This window comes from Dendrobates tinctorius, unplaced genomic scaffold, assembly GCF_039654945.1.
Source record: "Dendrobates tinctorius isolate UK_male_01 unplaced genomic scaffold, ASM3965494v1 ptg000005l, whole genome shotgun sequence".
Taxonomy (NCBI): domain Eukaryota; kingdom Metazoa; phylum Chordata; class Amphibia; order Anura; family Dendrobatidae; genus Dendrobates; species Dendrobates tinctorius.
The window spans coordinates 1,709,911-1,729,776 of NW_027361673.1; the positions used below are offsets into that span (position 1 = coordinate 1,709,911).

The 19,866-nt window shown below is 44.1% G+C and overlaps 1 protein-coding gene across 2 annotated transcripts in view; it reads left to right on the forward strand.

Annotated features, from left to right (window-relative positions):
* The first annotated feature begins 1,651 nt into the window (after positions 1-1,651).
* The window catches only part of PLCL2 (phospholipase C like 2), a 244,775-nt gene continuing 226,560 nt past the window's right edge, over positions 1,652-19,866 (forward strand). For both annotated transcript variants that reach the window (XM_073568069.1, XM_073568076.1), the window contains exons 1-2: positions 1,652-1,806; positions 3,235-3,691. In XM_073568069.1, the coding sequence (XP_073424170.1) occupies positions 3,404-3,691 (288 nt within the window). In that variant the 5' untranslated portion in view covers positions 1,652-1,806; positions 3,235-3,403. The remainder of the gene's footprint in view (positions 1,807-3,234; positions 3,692-19,866) is intronic.

Sequence of the window (19,866 nt, forward strand, 5' to 3'; positions counted from 1 at the left end):
ATTTCTTTTGTGGGCTGCGCAGAATTGCTGAGACATGTCCAGTATTGATAAATATGAGCAATCTGTGGGCTGGTGACAAAATATCAGCCAACGCTCAGAGGCCATTCCTGTGTTGTGTGTTTTTCTTCGCTACATAGGAGAAAGTGGGAATTTTCTTTTATTCTCATCCAAATAAAGCTGATGAAACTCGGCCCAAATTCCCAAACTCGGAGGACACTGATGACAACCTGAACTAGACCAGTGATTAAACGAGGACCATTGTGAAAAGACGGACGTCTGAGCTCGTCCCCCCGCCGCAGGTCTCATTCACACACCAGACTCGCACCTATTCCCAATTGTTACGCTGCTCACACGTCCGTGAATTTTTGCAGCATTTTTATAGGCCCGCCTCCACCCCTCGAACTGTCCACAGCCCCATCGCTCTCTCTTGGAAAAACTCCACGTCCTCCCCAATCACACATTAACAGTTCCCATCACCAGATCACACATACAGCCGGCAGCCTTTGATTTGGCCAAACGATTTTTTAAGTTGCCACCACGACACGGTAGACTCTTTTGGCTGGGCCCTACTCTACTCTAACCTCTATTAAACATTTGTTAAAATATGCAATACAATTTAGGTATATTTTTAAATTGATCAATAATATCACACACAAGGGACAAATACCACCGCACCATGACCAGACACCATATTACCACCACATGGTGACCTATAATACCACATACAAAGAACAAATACCGCCACACCATGCGGTGAGCGTTCGTCCCTCCAGGCTTAAAGCGCACACTCGCCGGCGAATGACAATGTCAGACGCCGTCGACGTGCGCGCTGACGTCAGCTGCCAGCCTCCCATTGGCTGGCGGCTTTAACTATTACCATGTGTGCCCGGGCCCGTACAGCAACAGAGTAACTGAACCCTGCGTCTCAGAAGCAGGGTTCAATTACTGCACCGGAAAACTCCTGGCGCCGGGGCCCGATCAGCAGAAGAGACGGGCCCGATGCGGGTGCCCTTTGCTGACCCGGCCCCATACGCCAGTCGGGGCAGTAATGCCCTGATAGCGGCCCTGTACATGATGGAATCGCTCCGATGCCGCCAATGTTCTGTGCAAGGTCTGACTTTTTTTTACGCACCCATAGACCTGAAATTTTTTTTTACTACAGCTAGGCCACGTTCACACATTCAGTATTTGGTCAGTATTTTACCTCAGTATGTGTAAGCCAAAACCAGGAGTGGGTGATAAATACAGAAGTGGTGACGTGCCTCTATTATACTTTTCCTCTGATTGTTCCACTCCTGGTTTTGGCCTACAAATACTGAGGTAAAATGCTGACCAAATACTGAACGTGTGAACAATCATTACGCTTCAGTGTGAACTAGTCACGTGATTTCAATGTAATAGTAGCTATGTCCGTCTGTAGGGGCTTCCACTAGTCAGTAACCCTCCTCTTGTGTAATTAGGGGCTTCCGACGCCACATGCCCAGCCTCCTGTCGTGTGTATCGCGTGCAGTCCCGACAGTTGGGGAGGAGCTGACTACGACCCTCACGCTCCTCTTCTCCCAGATGCAGAAATCAGCCAGTAATAGCGCCGCTGCCGCAGGTGGGCGGGGCCTAGCGCTGACAGGTGGGCGTGGTCAGCGAGCTCACGGGTTTGGTCGGAAACCAATTGTCGGCAGAGTGTCGGATTGATTGGCAGGGGAGGCCCCGCCCCCCACGGGTGTTGTGGTTTCACCCCGGCAGTGCAGAGGCTGCTCAAGGTGCCGGTGATAGCGGCTGCAGCTGCCGCCGGGGAGTGCAGGAATCGGGGTAAGTGGTGATGAGTGGGGGCGCTGCTGTGCCCGGTACGACATGGACTTCTCTGTGCGTGCCCGCTGCATGGATGTGGAGCAACCGCCGCACACCCGCATGTACCAGTCCGGTGTCCTGGAGCTCATCACACTGTGTGTGACCACGGGCAGGTTTACATGCGTGCTGCAGGGTGACAGCAGTGCGGGGCTACTGACACCTCGGTGCGGCGACCGGCAGCATATGCTGCACACAAAGCCTGGACTGCTGTCACAGAGACGGGCGATACGGGCGGGAGACGCCTGCCACTGAGGAGTGCTGCTGACACCGCCACGGTGTGTGTGATGTATTGTGTGTGTGATGTATTATGTATGTGTGATGTATTGTGTATTTACATATGTGTGATATATGTATGTGATGTATTGTGTTCTGTCATGTGTATGGTGTGAGGGTGTCCGATGTGTGTGATGTATTATGTATTTACATATGTGTGATGTATGTATGTGATATATTGTATTGTGTGTGTGTGCTGTATTGTGTCCTGTGTGTGATGTGTCTCTTCATGTGATGCATTGTATTTATGTATGTGTAATGTGTGTATGTAATGTATTGTATGCTATGTGTGATCTGTCTCTTCTTCGTGTGATGTATTATGTATTTACATATGTGTGATGTATGTATGTGATATATTGTACTGTGTGTGCTGTATTGTGTCCTGTGTGTGATATGTGTGATGTGATGTGTCTCCATGTGATGCATTGTATTTATGTATGTGTAATGTGTGTGTATGTATTGTATGCTATGTGTGATCTGTCTCTTCATGTGATGTATTATGTATTTACGTACGTATGTGTGTGTGATGTTTTCTTTGTGTGTCTTCTCCATGTAATGTGTAGTATTATGCACGTGTGTTATGTATTTTGAATTCTGTTATGTGTTTGAGACCTTGTTTAGTGTGTGATGTCTTGATCTTGTGTGATATCCTGTGCATGTGATGTGTATATATGACTTATTGTTGTGTGTTGTTTTCGGTGCACTATGTGTCTGTGTTGTGCTGTCCATACACTAGTGACACCTGGTCTTCCTGTGCATGTGTGATATGGTGATTTGTGAAGTGTGACACATGTCCTCTGCATGTATTGGCTGTGCATGTGCCGTGTGACAGCTGTGGTCTCCCATGTCTTGTCCATTTGTCTCATCCCTGGGCAGAAGTCCGCCTCCATTCTTAAAGACATTAGTCCTGAATTGTACCGTGCCCCTCCATAACAACAAACCCTACAGAAGGTTACATGGTATCCGCAGTCACAGTATCACAATATTTGCATTTTTTTGTGTTTAGTGATATGAAACTATTTACACCGTGATGGATTACGTTCCCGGCGTTATCGTTCAGAGTGAAGGCCTGGTAAAGCTTTTGCAATTATTGACACAGTGATTTCATTATTTTAGGTAACCAATGCTGAGGATTGGATTCAATGGTATCTTATATATTAAGGCATTACAGTTGATGAAAGGGACTGGGCTGTGGGCTCCCTGCCATTACCTTTGTCTGTGCCGATACTGAAGAAGAAGAGAGAAGTAGAGTCCTACAAGAAAAGGCTCTGCTGCTGACAGCCTCATGGCAGAACCAGGTGGGGGAGGTGGATGTGCTGGCGAGGGGAGTGTGCCCGTGCCGTTAGACTCTGCAAACGGTAAATTACCTTTAACTACTAGCAATGGCGACAGAGGAAGTGGTGAGAGTAATGGAGGAAAGTGCAAAATTGCGAATACTTCTAGCAGCGGTGTGTCCAACGGAGATTGCGCCCGCACGGGTGGCAAAGATGACAGCAGATCTGCACAGCCTGAGAGCCCTGGCATTGACAAGGTGGACAAGCAAGGATTGCCTCGGAGGAGCAGTATCATCAAGGTGAGAGGGTTTTCTGGTTTGCTGGTTGTCACCCGTCACCGGTTGATGTCCTTTTTTTTTTTTTTTTTTTTTTACTCCTGGCGGTGGAGAAGCACGTCCAGTATGTGCTGCGTAACCTCATTAGTAATGTGCTGCGAGGATCGATCTCCGGCTCTCTGGGTGATTATAGATGTGTCTGTGCCTTTGGTGTTCACTCGTCCTTACATGTTATTTACAGATGTGGCGTGCACCCAATGCCCACAAGTGTTAGTTTGGCACAACATTACTGCGAGTGTTATAACGCACCCACTCCGATACGATGTAAGCGGCGCCTGCGCTGTGCAGACTGCGTACGAGCGCTGCGTTTATGCACTGCGCGCCCTCTTGGTTTGCTTAACACCTGCTTGAGCTCTATAAATATATGGCGACGGCCATATTGTGGGCTAAATCAGTGCCAGAATTTATCAATCCTTTATGATTGGGGCATCCGTTGGTGATCTTCAAAACCTTCCAGAGGAGGGGGCTTCAGGCATTCTGGCTCTAGACTTTGGATGTTGGGAATCTGACAGGTCCCCCATGCCTTCCATGCCACCAACATTTCGCTATTCCTTTATAAACACCCTGCCTAGCAAGCACGATTACAGGTCGCTAGAAAAAGCGTTTCTAAAGTCCATTTTTAATATGTAAATTAATCGTTTGACTAGTCAATGGGGCGTTTGTTTCTCCAGACTAGACATCCCACTCAGCATGTTACCGCGCGCCCTGTGGGTGTCGTAACATGATATTCAAGAGCCCGCATCACCGCCAACTCTCTGCAAAACTCACACATGCTCCCCACTTTCATCCATCTCATTGCGCCTCAGAACCTAGGTGTGCCTCCTGCTTCAGAGGCGCACTGCGCATGTCCGGAGGCAGAGAAGAAGCCTGATGTCAGCTGAGGAGCCGACGACCAAGCCCCCTCTTTGCCCCCGGACATGTGCAGTGTGCCTCTACACCTGGGCTCAGAGGCGCACTGACTTGTGTGAATGAAAGTCGGGCGTATGTGTGAGATTCCGGCTCTTGCATCTCTTGTTATGACACCCACAGAGGCTTAATAACATGCTGAGTGGGACGACTAGTCTGGGGACACAAACCTCCAATTGATCGGTCAAATAATTTACTTGTATATTAAAAACAGACTTTAGAAATACTTTTTTCCTAAGGATTTGTTAAGGTGTCAAATACTATACGGGCTTGTTAGGCAGGGTGCTTATAAAGGAATAGAGAAATGCTGTTGGTTTGGGGTTATGGGGGTCCAGGCAGGTTCCATTTACGCCACCTGCACACGGTCAGTATTTCACCTCAGTATCTGTAAGCCAAAACCAGGAGTGGGTGATAAATCCAGAAATGGTGACGTTTCTCTATTATACTTTTCCTCTGATTGTTCCTCTCCTGGTTTTGGCTTACAAATACTGAGCTAAAAAACTCATCTAATACTCGACGTGTGAACGTGTCCTTAAAGTCTCACTTGTCCATCTAGCATCAGTAATTGAGGGAGCACAATAGGGGTTTTAGGTTAGCAGTAGGAGCCTAAAACCTTTGGACCCTTATGTAAGTACTTTCCTGATACCAGCTCCATTGCTAGTGTTACAATAGTCTGGATTTTCAAGATCTCTGCCTATTACCCATCTGCCTGTAACTCAGGACAGTCTGGAAGAAGCGTTCTCCTGGGTGATTACCAGTATCCTAGTTGAAGGCCCTAATAAGGTTTGTGATACGTACACCGCAAACCAGTGGCAGCCATGTTCTCCATAGGATTGGGGATCCTGTATACACATATACAGACAATACGTACAATACATGCCGATGGGGGCAGCAGAGATGAACTGAACAGTGTTGTATGACTTTCCAGCTGCAGGATTTGCATGCAGTAAAGCATGTACGTCTCTGTCACTATGTACTATATGGTTGTCTTTTCTCACTGCCAGGAGAAATGTTTACCGGTGTGTGGCATTGGGTGTATCTCCTGACATTGGCTCCTACTGTCACCTATCTTGCATGATCAGGAAAGTTGCTCTTCTTCTAGAGCTGGTGGAGCTTTATTGTAAGCAGTTTCAGTTTTAACACTCATTTCTCTCATCCCACCCACCGTTCCTATGGTGTTTGTGAAAGTTGCTGAGTGTAAATGTGTTTGTCATTAGTACGTAGGATTGGGTGTGATCGTCAGCCCATCGGATTTCACCAGAGGAACTGAGTGTAAGACGCTGGTGCCTACAACTCCAGACTGAACGTCACTTAGTTTCTTCTAATTGTTGCAGTTTTGAGTAACATTGTGTTTGTTTCCGTGCCCGAATTTCTCATGTACACTACATTTTGAGTTGGTACATATATAATTTATAAATTAGTTGTGACTGTACATATTACTATGGGGCTCTGGATGTTACTGTAAAGGCTCGTGCACACTACCGATTTTCATGGACAACATTCATACCTACGATATTCTAAGGGACTGTCGGATCGAGCGTCGGAACAAAATCAGCTATGCAAGTCAGTGAAAACAGATTAGACAGTGTTCAGATGACGATTTTCACGGACTGATAGTTTGGAAAAGGTGGAGAAACTTTTTTTTTTTTTTTGTTCTCCACATCAGATAACTGATGCCACTCTGCTCAATGTCTGAAAACTGGTGTGACTCTGAAACCTGATGGACCCCATTGTAAGACTTTATAAAGAGTATGGAGAAGTCTTTGGGGGTCTGTCACGATTTGTTGCATTCTGTTCTAATACTGATTGTTGTATTATAAATGTAAATTATGAGTGATCCAACCCTAATAGTTACTATTGATATGGGTGTATTTAAGAAAGGAAAAAGCAAAGCCTCTGTTTCACCTTGTGTTGAGTAAAACTAGGCACCCCTACTTACTTTGGGTCGTACACAGTTTTAAGTGTAGTCAGTGTTCTGCTAACAGACTCATGGCTCTTTTTTTTTTTTTTTTCTATTGTTTTAAGAAGCCAACAGAATCCATAAAAATGTGTTGTGTTTTTTTTTTTTTTTTTTTTTTTAATTGGGGTCAGTGCTGTATTTGGGTACTATTTGCTTCACGGCTGTTTTCTTCCTCACCTCTGCCCCCTAGTGGCTAGTAGACCTCTGAGAGTTTTACGATTCCCAGTCATTGGAGATCAGAGAATTGGTTCTAAGTACTTAGAAACAGAGAACTGGAACTTACTTCATGTACTTTTCTGGTTTCTTTCATAGAAACCAAGAGAAAAGCATTCATCTTGGCCTGGTCAAGCATATGCTTTGATCTGTATGGAGATCGTAGAAGGATAAGTGAAAAGAGCTGGACAGGAAAGATCAAAACTATTCCCCAAAGAGAATATGCCTGCATGCACAAAAAAGAAAACCAGCATCCATTTTTGTCACCAGTGTGACACCTGTTTGCTTGGTATGCGAAGAAGAAAAATTTCCAAGCTTCTCCTAAACATTAGACCGTAACTAAAGGACCTCAGTCGGATGACTCACTGATGACATCCTTGCTATCTAACAGTGCTATCTGCTTTTTTGATGGACTCATTCACTTAAATTAGTGCACATGACTCCTAATTCAGATTAAACACCAGTGGTCTGCAAAAATAAATAAAGGGAATGTGAAAAGGCCCATAGAACGTATTGTGTACGTGTTGGATGGATACAGAGTCATATGGTAGAGACCCCGACACCACAGATCAAAGTCATGGGGAGAGTAGTGTGAGATCCCGAGGTGCAGAAGTGCCCCAGGAGCAGTGATCTTGGGGTACCTTTCCATTGAGCAGACATGTTTTAGGGCCTTTTGACTAGGGTTTAGAATTTTATTTTTTTTTTATTTATTTTTTTTTAAATTCCCGGCCGAGGTTCCAGTCAGTTTTACGCTGAAAGTAGTGAGAGGGCTTCTTATTTGTTTCACTGTGTGTCATCCATTCACTTTGTGTCCTAGTCACAAGGACTTTTAACTCTCAACTGGTGAGGTGGGGTTTTTGTCACGCAACTGGTGAGTTGGGGTTTTTGTCATGCAACTGGTGAGGTGGGGTTTCCTATACCCCAGTGTTTAGAAATCTCTTATTTTTACAGCAAATGCAAAGATCACGTTTGTTTTAATCGTTTTCTTATTGGCGATTGATTACACATGAGTATAACAAATTTTTGACACCCACAAGTATCGGAAAATGTAATACTTTGATGATTCAATCCGAGGGCATTATGAACTTTTAGAATAATGTAAATAAAAATCACAAAATGTTTTAAAAAACAAGTGAATATAAGTATTAACATGAAAATTGAAAACGCCACAAGCCGTTCAAGAGGAAAATAAAAGGAACATTGTCTTTTCTGAAATTTGAAAATGTCTAAAAAAGAATTACATGAGTGGTGATGTGGGGTTCAGCAAGGCCAAGAGAGCACTTAAGGCCCCGTCACACACAGCGATCTCACTAGCTCTTGAATACCCACTGTTTACCTTGGAAACCAGTGTACACGCTGGTTTCCAAGGTAAATCGGGTATCCAGGAGTCGCGCGGCTCTTAGCTACCCGATGTTTACCTTGGAAACCAGCGTGTACGCCGGTTTCCAAGGTAAACAGCGGGTATCCAGGAGCCGCGGCTCCTGGATATCCGATGTTTACATTAGAAACCAGCATCGCTGGAGGGGCTGTCTTGTGACAGCTCACCAGTGATCAGCCTAACGATGTCCCAGCGATCCCATCATGTCGGATCGTTGGTGGGATCGCTGGGACATCGTTATGTGTAACGGAGCCTTTAGCGACAGCTAGCTTATGCGTGGCCAGAAGAGAGAGGCCTTGACGACATCCTGTTGACAAGGAAATGGATGGAAGCTAGTGAGACATGTATCCTCATACCAGCTTTTTTCAATGAATGGCAGCAGAAGAAAAATTCCCTGGGGTGTGGCAAACCCCACCTCACCAGTTGAGGGTTAAGGGTGCGGTTCCTTTATGGGTCCCTTCCTGATCCGTCTAGGAGGGCAGTGTGTGGCCATCAGTTTTTGCTCCCCCCCCCTGCAAGCACCAGGCTCTGCTCTCAGAGGGGGAAGCTAATGTAGACTGGCTCCTAGTTCTGCTGAAATGGAAGCCGAGGTGGATGCTGAGAGCAAGACTGGGTCTTCCTAAGATAAGCATCAGCTATGTGATGCCATTGTCCCCTGACAATGACAGAGATGGTTAACGGGGACTTTCTCTTGGTAGAGAGGGCTATGATAAACTGCATTATTATGCACTTTTATTTTGTGTCACTTGTTCGTTTTTTTAAGTGAACTCGGGGGTGAAGCACAGTACTTGGACTCTTAGAACACTTACCTCTTTTAATTTGTGAAAAAAAAAACGGATGTACAATTAAACAGCCATGTGAATGAGGTCTTAACTATATGTTGTGTTTTAATTACCGTATTTAGTCTTAAAATCTTCAAAACACCCATTTATGTGACTGAATTTCACAAGAATATTTCTAGTAAACTTAATTGAGGGACGTTCTGTTAATGAATTATGTCTGGCAGTAAAGCTGACCATAAACATGATTTATCTGCAAATCTCGCCAATGTGGAAAGGCGCTGCCAAATATCTGCAGTCTATGGACTATCCGAGATATTGGATTATTTGCAAATCCTTACAAAATTGGCTGGATGTATCGCTTACTTTAATTTAGTGTTTTATTACAGAAGCTCCGTGAAGCAGCTAAGTGTATGCACAGTGATGTGGATTGGTGATGAGCGAACGTGCTGGGATAAGGTGCTATCGGTGCGTGCTCGGGTGCTACACCGATTGTCTTCGGTATGCTCGAAGAATATGTTCGCGACCCCACGGCTGCTGTACGCCTCGTGGCTGTTCGACAGCCGCATCACTTGCAGGAATTGCCTGTTTGTTAGCACGTTTACTCATCACAAATGTGGACATCAATGCCGGATGAATCTGTGGAGCCAGGCAGACGTTGCGCCTAGAGAGGTGTTGCTGAAGCTGAGTTTTTAAGTTGTTTTTATGTTCACCTTTATATAAGTCTTTATTACCTGACTACTTAAAAGATCATTTTGGCCTTTGGAGTGGTCTATATGGCTTCTAAAATCCACAGGGATTTATACAGAGCTTTGGATAAATAGTTCTCTGTGGATGTATTTTATGCCTTTGGCCTAGTATGTATTAAGAAACGCTACATTCCCCGCTGCGCTTAAGAGTGGTGTTGTGGCCGTTTTAACAGTCTCGATGTAACCCATATTTATTAATACATTTATACAAGTTTTTGCTATAAACTGAGACCCAGAAAGGTCAAAGTGTTGCAAACAGGCGTAAATTGATCAAAATGTTTTTTTTTTGTGTTATGCTACAATAAGAAATACTGGCGGGGGGGGTTATTACAAAAAACTTTTAGGGTACAGTCAGACGGCCATATAAATCGGAAAGAGACTGGAACTGTAGTGCATGGACTGGCCGGCGGCACTTCCGACCCAAGCATGACAGCTGCATAGAGAAGTACATGACACTGTCACGCCTGAGTCGGGAGAACAACTGGCCGGTCCGTGCACTGCATGCCGATCTTGTTCCAACTTTATACGGCTGCCTGTCTTGCACCCTGAGGCCGATTTAATACATTTAAAGTCAGGAAATTTTACAAATTGTGCTCCCAATCTTATTATAGAAGGTGTAGAATTCATTCTTGACTCTAGGATAGTCCAAAGTTATTAAGAGGGACACCGTTAATACAATTGGTGAAATTCACTCCAACAATCATTTTTGTTCGTTTTTTTTATTTTACTATTATTTAAAGTTCTAGTCCTAATCAAAATCCCCAGTGTTCGCAGTGATTTGTGAGGGTCCTCACTCTGTAGAATGGGCTGTATTTTTCCATCGGCCTGGTACCTGCTCTTTGTACTCTTTCCTGTTTCAGAAGGACAATGTTTCGCATTGGGAACATGTAAAGATAGAGTATTACGGTGTATCACAGAAATGCAATACAGCCAGGGTAAACTAAAAATAATGAAACCTGCCTAAGCTAAAAGAAGTTTGGAGTCAGGTTTATGGAGGAGAGTGCCAAAAATCTGTCACGGCATAAAGGAGGAAACAAACCGTGTACAGATTGTGGAATGTGCGTCTTGTTGTGTCCTAATGAAGTATTAAGTGAGACAAGTCTCTCCATTTAAAGGAGACCAGTCACCGACTCCTAAGTGACAAGTTTTTTTCTCTTATTTTAATCCTGCTGTTCCCGAATATTGTTGTTTTTTTTTTGTTTGTTTTTAAATGTGCCATACAGTCCCAGAGATATCGGCCTTTTTATCTAGTAATAAATTGTATACTGTTTACAAGGGGGTGAGGCTCACATAATTGAGGGTGTGTCTTTAGCCTGCTTTGCATATTTACCATGCGAGCCACGCCTTCTTGATAAATGGCATATAAACAAGTACAAAACAAAAAAGTCCATATCTCTGGAACCATATGGAGGATAAAAACAAACAAAAGTAATAGTCTAAGGAACCGCAAATAAAAGAAAAACTGGCCACTTTTGCCCTTGTGACTGGTCCCCTTTAAGTAAACCATTTATCCTTCAGAAGGTACCATAATAACTGGCATAGATTTTTGCTTGTTTCTAGAATATTACACAGAAGATTTTCAATTATCTTCTCTCTGTGACTTGGTTTTGCCCAGGATAAATGGGCCGGTCAATGACTGGCTAAGTTTTGGGGTCTCAAGATGGGACCTAGCAATTCCTTACCTAATCTGTGCGTGTTATTGCACCCTTTAGAGGCTCGGTGGTCTTGTAATAATTGTACATGGTGCTTCCAGAAATTCCATATTCTTCACTTAGGTGAATTAATCAACAAACCACAAGTTTTAGGAGCTTACAGTATCTGGACCTGTTGCTCCCAGGCATGAAAATCATTATCCTAACTCTACTTTGTGGAATTGCTATTCTAGTAATTATTACATATAATTGTGTATTTATCGTTATTGTTTTTTATAGCAGCAGCCATTTTCCCAATTTACTTCATAGTAAATGAAACCTCTGATATTTTTAATATTGTGTTATGTGCAGCAACATGGAAATATTTGGCAGAGAAATGGTTTACATGCCACTTGTGCCCCTGAGCCTTCCGCTTCTTGTCTATATTCCAAGTCAGTAGAGGCAGACAGGTTTTACCTGGTTGAAGGGAAACAAATGAATTCCTGCTTTGTACTTGTCTACGTAATTAACTATGTAATTACTTTCTTGTGCTCATCTGTAGATCAGTTCTTTCTCTTCTCTTAAATGGAATCTGTCAGCGGGTTTTTGATATGTACTCTGAGAGCAGCATGATGTAGGGGCAAAGAGCCTGATTCCAGCAATGTGTCACTTACTGGGATGCTTCGTGCAGTTTGGATAAAATTCCTGTTTTTTCTGCTGTAGATTAGCAGTGCTCAAAATACTGAGCTGTGTATAATCCAGCCCACACACCTGATTGGCAGCTTTCTGTGTACTTTGTTAGCAAGCTACCAATCAGTGGTGGGGACGGGGCTACTCAGATTGACCTGACTGCCTGGCACAAGACACCTAGTCCTTCAGTGATTATCTCCTGCTGCTAAAACACTGATTGTATTGAAACTAAAGAAAGCTGCTGAGCCAGTAACACGTCCCTGAAATCTGTATCTCTGCCCCTACATCATGCTGCTCTCAGAGTACATACACAATCTGCTGACGGATTCTCTTTAAGATTATAATGAGCAGAACATGAATGTATGCTACTCCTCTCATACTCAGGCCCATGAGTTTCTGCAGCTATTAAGCTTTGTGTGATGACATTTATAAATGCGTTCTCTCTATCACAGTGAGGGATATGTTTGCAGAAAATCAAAGATGTTACATGCTAATGTGTTCTTCGTTTTTCAGATATGTCGTAAAACATCATTCACAGTACACAAGGGCACCTTATTGTTATAAGAGAGGAAGGATGGTCTAATGCTTTTATACACAAGCTCGAAATAAAACCTTGGAAAGATAGCCGCTGTCCGTGTTAGGACAGTGAGTACTGATTTTGGGTGTTCCTACAATGAGCCAAGACGAAGAATCGATCATCTTGTGAATTCATATAGTTAACGGGGGAGATTTCTCAAGGCAATTGCACCAGAATTCTTATCAGTTTTAGACCGTTTCTGCGTCTTGTCCATCGAGGGGTTTGGCACCCTGAAAATGGGATAAATCAGGTTATTTCTATGGCCAATTTGTGCCCTGCACACAATCATTTCCCCACCACTGTATCCCCTACAGTAATGGTGTAGCTGTGAGCAGGGTGCGGGAATGCAGTGACAGACAGGAGGCAGAGCAAGGGTTAACAATTTTACTTAACAGGGAATACTCTGCAGGGAGGCAATGGGTTAAACGGGAGTAAACAGTACAATTAGCAAAGGATATACTGAGGTAAAGGATAAACGATCAGGTAATGCAGTTCCTGTGAAGCACTTGTGTCAGAAGTTCCTCATACTGTAACTCCTGCTGGAAAGTCAATAGCACCAGCAATGGCTGACGCGGTGCCTTTTCCAATGGGGTCCTGTAGACAACTATGCCCCGTCTTCTGGCGGCAGTGGTCGGTCTCCGCTGCCTTCTGCTGAGCCCTAGTCCATATGCTGCAGTGGCTGACAACGGTGAGGGCCACAGTCCTGTACGAGCCCAACATAGCTCAGCCAATATACACTGGGAAAAGTCAGGGAGCAAGTGTCTGTCCCATACCCTGGTCACTCTTTTGTGGCACGTGCACTGTACTCACGGACATGGAGCATACGGCACCTCGATTTCTGTCAGCTACGGGGCGTGCTGCACTTCTCTCCATACTGTGCGCTGCCTATTCCCGCCAAGACTGAAGCGCCTTCAACAGCTGGCACGACGCTTCTCCAGCACGGTCATGCAGACCACGGTCCGGCGACGAGGGCATCAGAGGACTGTCCTTAACTCTGCCCTGGCTCTTAGGCTGACGTGCGGCGCTTAGCTCAACAGGGCTCCTGGCTCCTTCCTTTTTACTGCGGTGGGTCCCGGCATCGGATCGGCCACGTGTCATTGAGGCCTGACTGCGCACCCCTTGGAGCCCACTGTGCACGCACCTTGCCTCCATCACTGCCGGCGGGAAACTCCCCGATGCGGTGCTGCTTTTTCTTATAACCGCGCCCCCAGCTTCCAGGTCAGAGCTCCTTATTTCTTCCCCCAGACAACAGGGGATGCAGCCTTAACAGTTCCAAACCCGACACGCAGGTACCCGCAGTCTGGTCGTCCCCCTTACATCCTTACATAGCTTTTGTTTCTCCTAGAAAATAATAAAACTCCATTTCTGCCCTAAAACATCAATAACACCCTTTTTGCACATACACAATAAGCAGTCATTGTTTTCTACCCCTATAGATAGTATTGCCCCATTTGACCCAGAAAACCATACTTTACATACTCGTCCTACCCAATACCACAGCGAACACCGCGGCTAAGGCCTTTAAAGTCTGTTACCAAACAGAAGTGGTGGGGGTGAAGAGAGGAGGAGAATCTGCGTAGTGAAGACAAAATGGTGGAGGAGGAGTGCAGTGCAAATCGTCTATTACTTATTAACACAAACTAGATGGAGTCCTGATGCTATTGCATCGGGAGGGCGGTAATGTCACAATGGGGGGCAGACTTTGCAGCGTTGAGAATCTCTCCCCCCATGTGCTCACCCACCTATCCACTCTCTCTTTCCTCATCTGCTGACTTCTCCCATCTGTGCTCTCTTCTTTGACCTGTCTTCTCCACGTGCTATCTCCCTTGTCTGCTGTCTCTCTCCTTCCTGAGCTGTGTTCTCCCCTCATGTGCTGTCCCGTTTGAGCTGTCTCCCCCCCTGTGCACTTTCTCTCTCCCCCATCTGTCTTTTCCTCTCATGTCATCTCTTCTTTGACCTAGTGTGTGTGTGTGGTGCGACGGTGCTCCGCTGGTGGTACCGCGCAAGAGGCTGGTATCATCAGCAGTTTTCATACTGAGACACCCATCACTTGGGTGTCCCAATATGGCGGTCAGTAAACTTCTGCCACTTGGAATTCTGGGATCCGGACACATCTGGACGGAACAGGATGTGAAGACATTACAAGGTACCCTAAGTATATATTGGATAAGTTCTTCTACCGCTTACTAGCAGTTTGGTTTGAAGATTTGGAGTGGTAACAAGTCTTTTTGTAAATAAATGCAGACTGCAACAAAGTACTAAACATCCCAGCATGGCTCATTAGTGATTACATGCACAGTGCAATGCCTGGGATACTACAAGTCACAGCATAACCTTGCTGCATATAAATGTACACTGCATTACTGATGTACTACAAGTTCCACCATAACCTTGATGCACATAAATATACCCTACAGTACAGAATTACTGCAAGTCCCAGAGTAGCCTAGAAGTGAATAAAGCAAACGGAGTAACTACAAGTCCCACCATAACCCAGAAGACAATAAATGCATATCTTGGGATAAGTCCAGTCACAGCACAAACGTTAATAATTGCACACTTCACTACTGTAGTACTACAAGTCAGAGCATGGCCTATGAATAAATACACAGTGGAAGCAGGGGTCTAATATCCTGGGCTCATCTGCCAGCTGCTCAACAGGGGCAGGCTGCACAGTTGGGTAGGATTACTCAGCTTGGCAGTGCTGGGCCTCCTGTCTGGCACATCATATCCATACTGTGTGCTGGTGGTGCTATATAAATAAAATTATTATTAAGTTTTTTTTTTTTTGGGGGGGGGGGGAGATGGTCCAGCTAACAAAGGACTAAAGGTACAACATGGAGAAAAGTCAGAGGAAGGGGAGGAGTTAAAGGTAGAGGAGGAGTCTGGCAGATGAAGGGTGGAGCAGTAAGGCTGGTGGGAATTGATTCGTAGGTCCCTGTCCATCGGCCCCATCTGTAATCTCTAGCTACAGGACGGGAGACCTAAGAACCACCTCCTGGTATCATTCCAAAATGATGATGTCCCATCAGGCCAGCTAATCAAAGGAAGAGCTGCTGATGCCGGCATTCCAATGGCCAGATTACTGTTTTGGACAATAGTCTGGGTCATGCGATTCAATTTGCACCAACTCTATTGAGCAAACATTGCTTCCTACAAGCGCTGCCTACTTTTGCGTTGGGGCCCTTGGGCAATTGCTCCATTTGGCCACCCTTCTCCAACGCTGGCACTGCTTGTTCTTGTGGTCATTTCTACACAAGGAATGTATGACACTATTAGTGTTATGAAGGGTTGCCTACAGTAAAGTGTCCTAAGTAAGCAATAGCCTATATCTATGCAGTGCCAGGAAAAGCAGAGCGTCGCATATCAAGAAAACTAACTACGGTAATATTTTTTACATAGGGATTGTGTGGCTGTTTGTTACTTTACTGGTTTAGTCCATTTCTTTACTTTTTTTGGTAATCCCAAAAATCCCTTTAAACCCTGGGCATACAGTAGAACAATTTTAAGCCTATTATGCCTGAGGGGCAGCCGATGTGGCGGTAACGATGCCTGCTTGCGGATCGGCATGGTTTTCAAATTGATTTGAGGAAGAATAGTTTAATTGTTGATGCCACATGGTAATGTTTGCTGCCACTAACAATCAGATTTCTTATTATTCTGGTGTGGTGTTAGTGTCTGCTTCAATGTGTGTACCCAGCAGAATATCCCGTATATTCTGTGTATAAATGATTCTGGGACCTGAACGTGTGAGATTGTGTCATAATCGTAGTGTGGATTTCCACCTCTCCCGTACCAGATTGGGGCAGAAATTTCCCGTTCATCTGAATAGGGTTTGGAGAAATCCACTCTCCTGCCTTAGAAATGACCCATTTAGATACGTGTAATAGATTTTGTTAGTTGCGGAAATGTATGCAGCAAATTTGCTGCGTGTGAATATCCCCTAATAGGGAACAGTAATTTGCAGTTAAGCACATTGCAAATACAGAGGAGGTAGACCTGAGGTCAACTTAATTTCTTCATTATCAGTCATTTATCATGAGCTGTGTGCCGTTTAGGAAATCTGAAGCCTTGCATTAAATGAATGTCCTTACATTGTGCCAAGTACCATTAATAAATCTCCCTAACTGAATTTTAATAATTTAGTGTTGGAAGTTTACATTGCAGATGAGACAGGAAAACGTTAGGCCACTTCAGACACGGTTATGTAACAGCTTCTGTTTAATTTAAGGAAGTAAGAGGATGGAGTACAGGCCTGCAGATCGCACAGTATGAATGGAATATGGTGATACAGGAATGACCATGGGATACACACATACAGAACATTCGGACCTCTATAGCCATCATTAGGCAGAATCCTTCAGGCGTCTTTGCCTCTAATCTGTCCTTATTATGGAGTTGTATTAAGGCGTTGTCCAGGGGATAAACGTTTTTTATTGACTGATGCCAAAATAAAAAATGGTAATATTCTTCCCAACCAATCTGTTGCCACTCTCTTTCTGATGCTTATCCGGTGGCCTCTGGTCATTTTTTCTTGGTCCTCTCTTCCAATCACTGGCTGAACCTAACCAGGAATTTCAGGCTGTTATCAACACAGGAAAACCCATTGGGGTTCGGGTAAATGTCAAAACCAAAGGTGTGAGAAATCGATCAGGGTGCGAATCACTTCTTCTATAATTTTTCCTTTTAAAAATAATTTTAATCCACCAGACAACCTCCAGTAAAGGCGTTGACTCATTATAACAATACTTTGTCACTTTGAAGCTGACCCTGTAATCGGCTGAGGCCACAGGTCTGGTTTTAGAACCCCCTGCCTATAACAACTGAGGAGCTGCAGCCATAGTTTCTGATCCTTCTTTATCTCTGACACTGTTTGAAATAGCTACGGTAAGTACAGTGCTCGGTTATTTTCGGCAGTCCTGTAGGGAGTGGATGGAGCAGCAGTCAAGCATACATACTGTCCAACCATTGAAAGGAAAACTGAAGTCCCTCGTACTGGTTAGGCAGACTTCGATCTAGTTGTATCGCTTATCCTGAGGACTGGTGATGATTTCTTCATACCAAAAAAACCCTTAAAGTGGCCCTCACTGATCCAAAATGTTGTATAAGTCATGAATTGGCATGTTCCTAGTTTACCAGACAGCATATGTAGGTATCAGTTCTGTACATGAAGACGCACAAGTGGGTTTGGCCTTTTTAAAGACTCCGTTTGAAGTCTTTCTGATAAGCTACATTTCTCAGTATTGCTGACTTTTCGTCATCGTCAGCCACTTCCGTAACCTCTTGAGGAGTGTGGCTTCAAGCAAAAAAAAACAGTAAGTGTTCTCGTTCTGTTCCTTCTAGGGGAGTGACTTGATCATATTTACTGAAACCAGAGATATAGAGGTGACATGAAAATGTATCGTCTTATAAAATTACCTTAAAAGCATAATGGAAACCTGTAGAGCCGCAAGTATGAAAACCACCTCTGAGAAAAGCGTTCGGAAGACCTATATCAACCAGACTCAATGGCCCAAAGAAAACTGGTGCAATTTACAATTTTTTTTTTTGTCACATACCAATTTAGACACATTTTTATGCCTCACTACATTTTCAAATGTTTGGTTTGAGGAGTCTAAATATTTATCCCTTTTATTCTTGCCATGCTCCAGGTTTACGGTGCAAATGAACAATCTACGTGTTATGATCGAAAAATAAATTCCAGCAAGATGCACCAAATCTGGTAAAAATCATGAAGCGTTATAAGTTTGGCACATTTTCCGATTGCCTGGGCTAGGGTGTCTTATCAGACTGCTTTAGTACTTATGGGCCAAAGTGTCTCCCTTCCAATACAGATTAGAAATGGAGCCTGTATTAGTTGCTCTGTGTAACAAGACCACTTTTTTACTAAAGGGCGATCCAACTGGGCTGATTTTCTGCATAAATCCCACACTGAGAATTTGCTGTTCAGTGTACTGTAAGTATAAGAAACTTTGGGAAATTTCATATACAAACTGAAAAAGCTGTACTGATTTTAGGACGTCCAGAAAAGCTGGTCAGGGACTGGTGCCAGCATATGCTGGTATAAATAACCTTAAGAACCCTCGCTTGCAGAGCAATATGCCATATATGACATTTTATAGGTGTTGCTCACATTAGAAATCCAAATCGTGCATCCAAGAAAAAGTTGAGTTGAACCTATTGAAGCACAGTGCGAAACGGCCGTCGTTCTCTGTTCCTCCCCTGTCTACTCCCTGTCCACTCCCTGACCTTCGCTCTTCTAGTCTCTGTTCCAATGAAATGGAGGTATGGGACTTTTTGAATAGCATACCTGGTGAGTGCCGCTTTTTTTTTTTTTTTCTTGGATGCACGTACTGATTTTAGGGTTTGCTATTGATTTTCAAATCATATCTTAAGGGGTTGTCCACTAGTAATGGACCCAGAAGGTGAAAAATAAAATTTATACTCGCCTCCCAGATCTTCATCCTTTCTCCATATTCATTGCTGCCTTCCTTACCAGTCTCCTGGTGGTATTATCTAATGCGGGGTGTTGTTCAAGTGCTGCAGTCAATCAATGGCCGTTGATCGGCTACAGAATTCGTATTTTATTAGAGCCAGCTCCTTCCACTCAGACAAAATGTTTAGGAGACTGTACAATAGACAGAGCTAAGTACAGAGGAGCGGTGCTGATCTAGTAGGAAAGTTTTTTGTTTTTTTCCTGTGTCCATTTTTCAGAGGTTGTCTGGTTGTGGATAACCTATTTAAACAGATTTATAAGACATATGTGAAGCAGCTAATTTGGGTCAGTCCATTCTTGGATGGGGAAACGTGTAAATTCAGCCTAAAACCGCTTTCAAACAAGAGACTCCTACCACACCTAGTGAGGTAAACTTCTTGCAGCGTTTAAGAGTAAAGAATACGAGGCTGCAATAACTTCACCATTGCCTGATACATGCTGGTCCTGGTTAGTGCAACTTGCATCTCATGGCATGGTCCCTTTAAAGAGAACCTCTCACCAGTTTGATCATGTTAACCCCTTCGCACCCGAGCCTGTTTTTGCCTTCGTGACCGGGCCAATTTTTTCAATTCTGACCAGTGTCACTTTATGAGGTCATAACTCTAGAACGCTTCAACGGATCCTGCTGATTCCGACATTGTTTTCTTGTGCCATATTGTACTTCATGATGGTGGTAAAATTTCTTAGATATGAACTGCGCTTACTTGTTAAAAAAATCGAAATTTGGCAAAAATTTAGAAAATTTTGCAATTTTCAAACT